The sequence below is a fragment of the Octopus bimaculoides genome, chromosome 24 (assembly GCF_001194135.2).
Source record: "Octopus bimaculoides isolate UCB-OBI-ISO-001 chromosome 24, ASM119413v2, whole genome shotgun sequence".
Taxonomy (NCBI): Eukaryota; Metazoa; Mollusca; class Cephalopoda; order Octopoda; family Octopodidae; genus Octopus; species Octopus bimaculoides.
Genome location: NC_069004.1, coordinates 7,357,201 through 7,364,107, shown reverse-complemented (window position 1 = coordinate 7,364,107; position 6,907 = coordinate 7,357,201). Strand labels below are relative to the sequence as shown.

Below are 6,907 nucleotides of genomic sequence, written 5' to 3'. Positions count from 1 at the left end.
TATATATATATATCATCATCATCATTTGTATATATGTATACACACACGCACGTGTTCATTTGTTCCCTTATAACACAAAATACAGTAAAGGATACGAAAAGTGTCAAAAGGAAAGAAATAGATTGTAATGAAATATGCAAGAAGCAAATTTTCAAAACCATTCCAGATACAAAACATATTGAATGAAATGTGAGCACAAGGTCAAGATGATTTCTGATAGCTTTTCCATTCTTTGCATTTTGACAAAAATACCTGCAATGATACTGGTGCCGAACTATAACAGACCTTGCTTTTCCTTTGTAGAGCATCAGTTTTGATCTCCAAGATCTTAAATGATGCTAATGGTATCAACTGAAGCCAAATACACATTTAGTAGAGTTCATTCTTTGATAAACATTTGGATCAATCTCCATACTGAAAGAACTTCCTCCCAACTGTTACTAAAGCCTCTAAAATAATGTCCTGGGTCCCTCTTCCTTCATTTAACCAAACTACATAAAAAAAAAGGGGGCACAAACCACTCCTTTCTAATGCCTAAGATATTTACAATGCCACTAGTTAATTGATGACAAGATGTTGTGTTGAAGTGAGCTGGTGGTGAGTAGGTCTTGTTTACCTGCATCAATGCACACAGCATGTCGACAGCTGCATGGGTAACCGCATCATCATTACGCTTCAGTGCTTTCACAACCTTAATACCAACTCTCTCTCGCATTCTGGAAAAAAAAAATTAATTTCCACAATTGATAATTCATAAAATATGGGTTGCATTGTAAGCGTGTGTCAACAACTGCCTGTGTGTGTGTGTGTGTGTGTGTGAATGAGTCTGTCTGTCCATGAGAGATGTTACCTTAGTTCACCGGTAGTGAACAGCTGACACCGCAGTACATCTCCAGCGTTAGAAGCTGTGCAAAGGTAATAATAATAATAATGCCCTGATGCAGTGCCAGGCAGTGGCTCTCATGGCCTCTGATCTTAATCGATTGGAAGTGTTATCATGTACATTGTTTTGTCTTGGTATAAAAAGATGGGCTACAGCAAATATTCTGCTCAATACCACAGATTTGCTTGTCAGTTGTTTGACCTTAACCAGTTGAGCATATCCCTTGGTGGCTGACCATATGTGCATCTCTGATCACGAGCAGAAGTAGTGGGGGGAGCATCATGGCCATGTGTTGAGAGGAATTCTTTGGGGTTTGAATAATTCACCTCTGGAAACATGGGTGTTTCATTCAACATCCTTAAACAAACCTTATTCAGGGCCGTTTTGAGCGGGATGGGCTACTCGACCTGAAGAAATTCTAACTGGGCCCCACCTGTGAGGTCATGCGCTGTTTATCTTGATAAGAGATCACCATGTCGTGCACATATGGTTGTGATGCATGTACCTGGTGTACCCTTATCAGACGGGTAGTCATGATGGGTATACTAGGCTTTGTATATTTTACCCCAGTGTCACTTTGATGGCATGCACTGCTCTCTCACTCAATAATAATAATAATGCTGAAGTGAAAACCCAAATATATGGTACATGTGTTTAACTAGCAAAATATGACTATTCTCAAGTATGATGGCCTCTCCCATCAAAAATAACACAAGTGTTTAGCTTTTGCTGTAGAACCTACAGAAATGACTTGCTTTTAGTGATCAAATGGATATGTCATACATCAGCTCACTCTCTCCGTCAAATCAACATTATCTGGACAGGTGCACAGTGTACCACACGTCAGGTGCCAAAGTGATCTCGGAGCAACACCAGATGAATTATTTTGCTCAAGAACACAACACAGCGCTCGATCTAGGAACTGAAACCACACAACCTTTTGCGATTATGACTGTAACACCCTAACCACTAAGCCATGCACCCTAACAACAATAAGTGCGAAATGATAAATAAGGGCAATTGTGATCTTACTTGGTCAGACTAGTGAAGGCTTGAAAACCTGCTTTGGAAGCGACCAGTCGACGTAATGCCTGGAACTGTGCTTCTAAAGCTTCGGAGGTGATGTTATCTTGGTCACCCTCACGTTCAAGTAGACCTGATAGTGCAGCATTTATCAATTTCTCTTTGTTCTCAGCAAATAGGCCCTGGAGGAAGAAATTAGGGAACAAGAAAAAAAAAAAAAGATCAGGTTATGAATTTTATTTTAATTAATTAATTTATTTTATTGTTTTAAAGGGATAGGGGGTTGCGTAATAACTTTACGTTGAATAACAAACCAATGGGGGAACAGTTATGAGGTCGTTTGACCTACTGGAAATAACAGCCAAACTTCGATCAAACCACAATAGTCGGCTCAATTAATTTTGAAAATGAAGAATTTAGTAAAATAACATTGTTTCATTTTTGTAAAAAGTTGTAAATCACAACAAAAATTTTATCCAAAAAATAGTAAGTAAATGAGTGGAAATCAGGCTGGTGAGTGTGTTAATTTAATAAGGCACTAAAATAGAATGACTCTCCCCAGACACAATAAAACCTCATTGTTATTAAATTGATATTTGGAACATACGTTAACATGAAATATTGATGGAAGGTTTAAATTTATATCACTTTAAAACATTGTGTCTCATATGTTGACACAGTCTCAGAGAGTTTAGTATCAAAGACAGCTAAATAATGAAGAAAAGATAATAGAAAAAAAATGCAGTGGTTACTGACATCTTGGGTGACGGCATGCATCAGACCACTGTAGGATGTGTTACAGTTGAATCTCTCTACAGCTTCGTGGTGACTCATTGTTGCTTAAAAACGAGAAATCAGAAGCAGATAAGTAGGGAAGTTTAGAACACAGGAGCCAGTCTAAGAAACTGCTTCTTGTGTTCTACGATAAACAAAGAAGTTAAGAACATAAGAACCAGTCTAAGAGATTGTCTGTAGTGTTCTAAGATACAATACAATAATACAAGATGAGGTGAAGAGTTCAAAAATTTGAATAAAGTTTCTTTATCAGTCTTGGTTTAGAAATAAGGATTTATAATTTTAAAGTAGTTCAGTACTAGGTTCAGTAAATTCAAGTTATAAACCCTCATGAATTTAGTTTGGTACAAGGTTCATGTAGAGGTGCGTTGGTTGCTTAATGGTGTACTTTGTAGTAAAGATTGTTTGCCAACCTAACATGGCAGTCCTGGTTTAGGACTAATGTTGCTGTAATTTAGTCCCAGGAGAGGTCATCTCCAGCTGGCTATACAACACGATCTGTGTTCTTATATTTTTGAGTGGGGGTGCTAGATTCCCTTGTTTGAAAATATAAGGACACAGATTGTGTCGTATAGCCAGCTGGAGATGATGTCTCCTGGTGCTAAATTACAGTAACATTCGTCCTAAACCAGGACTGCCATGTTTTGCCAAACAATCTTTTATACAATACTCTATCATTAATGATAATTATAATAAATTTCGTTCTATATTTAAAAGATGAGGAATTAGGATTTTCGAGCGAGATGGTTGCCAGTGCCCCTGGACTGGCTCTTGTGCAGGTGGCACATAAAATACACCATTTTGAGCGTGGCCGTTGCCAGTACCGCCTGACTAGCCTTCGTAGGATTTTCAAGCGAGATGGTTGCCAGTGCCCCTGGACTGGCTCTTGTGCGGGTGGCACATAAAATACACCATTTTGAGCGTGGCCGTTGCCAGTACCGCCTGACTGGCCTTCGTGTGGGTGACACGTAAAAGCACCCACTACACTCTCTGAGTGGTTGGCGTTAGGAAGGGCATCCAACTGTAGAAACTCTGCCAAATCAGATTGGAGCCTGGTGTTGCCATCCGGTTTCACCAGTCCTCAGTCAAATCGTCCAACCCATGCTAGCATGGAAAGCGGACGATGATGACGATATCTGTACTCATCTTGTGGATAAATATCCGTCAAATGTAAATAATGTAAATAATGTATTTATTAAACTTACGTGGAGGACTATGAATAAACCTCAAGTGCTGACTTTCCACTTCTTCATCAACTGGTACTGTGAAGGGACCTGGGAAAACAACAAATAGCCCCTAATTTAAAAATGCGGTTTAAGATAACCAAAAAATTTTTTTTTAAATTAAGGAAATTAAAAAGTGACAGGGATGGCAAAGACATAGCTGTGTGGTCAAGAAGTTGCTCCATAACAACATGGTTACAGGTTCAGTCCCATTGGGTGGCACCTTGGGCCAACCAAAGCCTTGTAACTGAATCTGGTGGACAGGAAACTGAAAATGTGTGTGCGTGCGTGTGTGTGTGTGTGTGTGTGTTTGGTGTGCTGCCTGTGTGATGCATTTTGTGTTGTGTTGCATGTATGGTGCATTTTGTGTTGTATGTTGTGTTGCATGAGGTACATTGTGTTGTATGTGTGGTACATGTGTTGCATGTATGATGCATTTTATGTTGTATTGCATGTGGGTGCATTTTGTGTTGTGTTGCATTGTATGGTGCATTTTGTGTTGTGCTTCATGTGCAGTGCATGTTGTGTTGCATGTGTGGTGCATGTCATTTTGTGCTGTGTTGTATGTGTCTCCTTGTTTTGACACTGAGTGAGAGCCACAAATGGTTGCCATGGAAGCAAGGTCATTCATTTCTATATTCTGCTAAAATATATCTGGCCATCAGGGAATAGTACTTTGCTTGGAAACAAGTGAGGGTTGTAGACAGGAAAGGCATGTAGCCGTAAAAAAAAAAAAAACCTGTCTCAATAAACTCTGATGCAGCTCACGGAAACATGGAAAAGTGGACCTTAAAATGATGATGAATCAGTGAAAATTTGTGTTATGACCAAATAATAATGAAAAATTTATGTAGAAAAAACAAAGCAAAACAAAAAAATATGTTACCCAATCGGTATCCTCTTTTAGTTTGACTCATCTTCACACAAACATCTCGGTTGCCGGATGCACGGACACCATCTAACAATGATGCTAATAAGGCATCCCTGTGAATTGAGAAGAGGGAAAGCAATTTAATTAATTAGTTTAAAATCAACTCAGAAAAGACTTAACTAAACTAATAAATTATATCCGTCACATGTTCAGATCATCTTACATTTTTATAATTTTGGTTTTATTTAACTGGTTTGTGAGAATGGTCATTGTAATGTCCAGTGGGGTGAAGTGGGTTGTTTTGTGGCCTTTGAAGTAAATTATGGGGTTTTATGGACAGAACAAAATCTCAGGCAAGAATGGCCACATTGCATTGTTTGCACATTGTTGCGATTGTTTGTTTACGCTGGTCAAATATGCTGCATGTGGGCAGCTTCAAAGTCACTGTATATGGATAAACTCCAAATGCACTACATGTGGGCAGCTCCAAAGGTGCTACATGTGGGAGCTGCTCCTATTTATGATGCATGACACTTTCCCCAGTGTGCAACATAAGGTTTCTCCCAATGCACAACATGAGGCAGCTTCAAATATGCTACATGTGGTGACTCCCATTACAGTACATGTAACAACCGCTTGCCTGAGCAGCACATAACTCCAAATTCACGTGGGCAACCCCAAATGTGCTACATACATGCCGGCTACTCCTGATGTGCTACATGAGACTGTCCCCCGATGCACCCCAAGAAGCAGCTCTAAATTTGCTACATGTGGCAATTCCCAATACACTACATGTGACAACTCCATGCTTGAGCTGCTTTTGATATAGCTCCAAACGCACAACAAACAACAGCTCAATGTTTGTGTACCATTCTGTTTTATTTACACTCTCCTCCACAGAAATATTATTCCACAAATAGAAAAGATTTGCTGAAAGGCAAGAAAAAGCCTTTTAACAACCAACAATCATTAAAGAAAACAAAACTAAAATCTCAAGTGTTTATTATCCTTACCTATCGGTTGATTGGTATGTCCTCACATCACCTTTCACGTGTTCAACACTAAATTTCTGAGGGTTCTCATTATAACGGATTATAGCAAATATCTAAAGAACACAAGGAAACAAAATGAACATTACACAAAAATGGAAATTTGTTTGTTGTTTGTTTTGAGAGTTTTTTTTTTTTTTTGGTGAAGGTAAAATGGTGGAGGGGAACAAGAACTGTACTTGGAGCAAAGGGCAATGGTAAATCAGATTTAATCCTTTCGTAACTATGTTTCTAACCAAAATACACCCCTTCTGTGTTTCAATTGAATTCTAAAATAATCATGAATTTAGACTAGTTTCATAAAACAACTCATCCATAGTAAAACGTTTTAGAGAATCAAATTAGAAGAAAATGGGAAAAAAAAAAATCTCCAAAATTTCAGTGCTCAGATATGTTCAATAATAGCAAACAGCATAACTCAATTGTTTACACAGTAAACTAAACCCACAACTACAAAGGGGCTCATCCGCAACTACAAAGCCATCATTTATTTTTATCTTTAAATTATTTATTTATTTATTTATTTTTTGTTAAAAGTATTCCTTTCAACTGTCTACAAACACAACCAAGCTGAAATAATTAATGCATCTTTACAGGAGTGAATAAAAAATTTTCAAATTTGAGGGGATGGGCCCTCATATATGGATTCTAATGGCGCAGGGGCCCACTTGCTAGTGGGGAAACTGACAACCTGGCCAGTCCACCACTGCCTGTGCATGACACACTAGAAGCAAAGTGAATTGATAAAAGAGACCAGTTGTGTACTTACATCACAGAGAGGCTTGCACGTGACTACATTGTATGTGGCTGGATCACGTTCAACCAAACAGTTTTCAGTAAGACACAGGGTTCGTCGAACACAATCAGTGTGGCGGGGCGAGATTTTCTGGACTATAAATTCTGAGTAGGAAGTTAAACATTCATCCGAACTGACAAAAGAACAAAAAAACAAACAAACAAAACAAATTGAGGAAGAAAGAAAAAGAAAAAAAAAAAACAGTAGAAATATTCGACTTGCAAAGTTATTAATCATTGACAAACACAGACACACAAACATATATAT

General features: G+C 38.3%; 1 protein-coding gene across 1 annotated transcript in view; it reads right to left on the bottom strand.

Annotated features, from left to right (window-relative positions):
- LOC106870860 (dnaJ homolog subfamily C member 13) overlaps positions 1-6,907 on the bottom strand; it is a 72,510-nt gene that overhangs the window by 49,007 nt on the left and 16,596 nt on the right. Inside the window, exons 9-15 of the mRNA XM_052976504.1 lie at positions 6,614-6,773; positions 5,809-5,900; positions 4,811-4,908; positions 3,907-3,975; positions 2,663-2,745; positions 1,916-2,088; positions 617-716 (exon numbers count right to left, since the gene is read on the bottom strand). Coding sequence (XP_052832464.1) covers positions 617-716; positions 1,916-2,088; positions 2,663-2,745; positions 3,907-3,975; positions 4,811-4,908; positions 5,809-5,900; positions 6,614-6,773 — 775 coding nt within the window. The remainder of the gene's footprint in view (positions 1-616; positions 717-1,915; positions 2,089-2,662; positions 2,746-3,906; positions 3,976-4,810; positions 4,909-5,808; positions 5,901-6,613; positions 6,774-6,907) is intronic.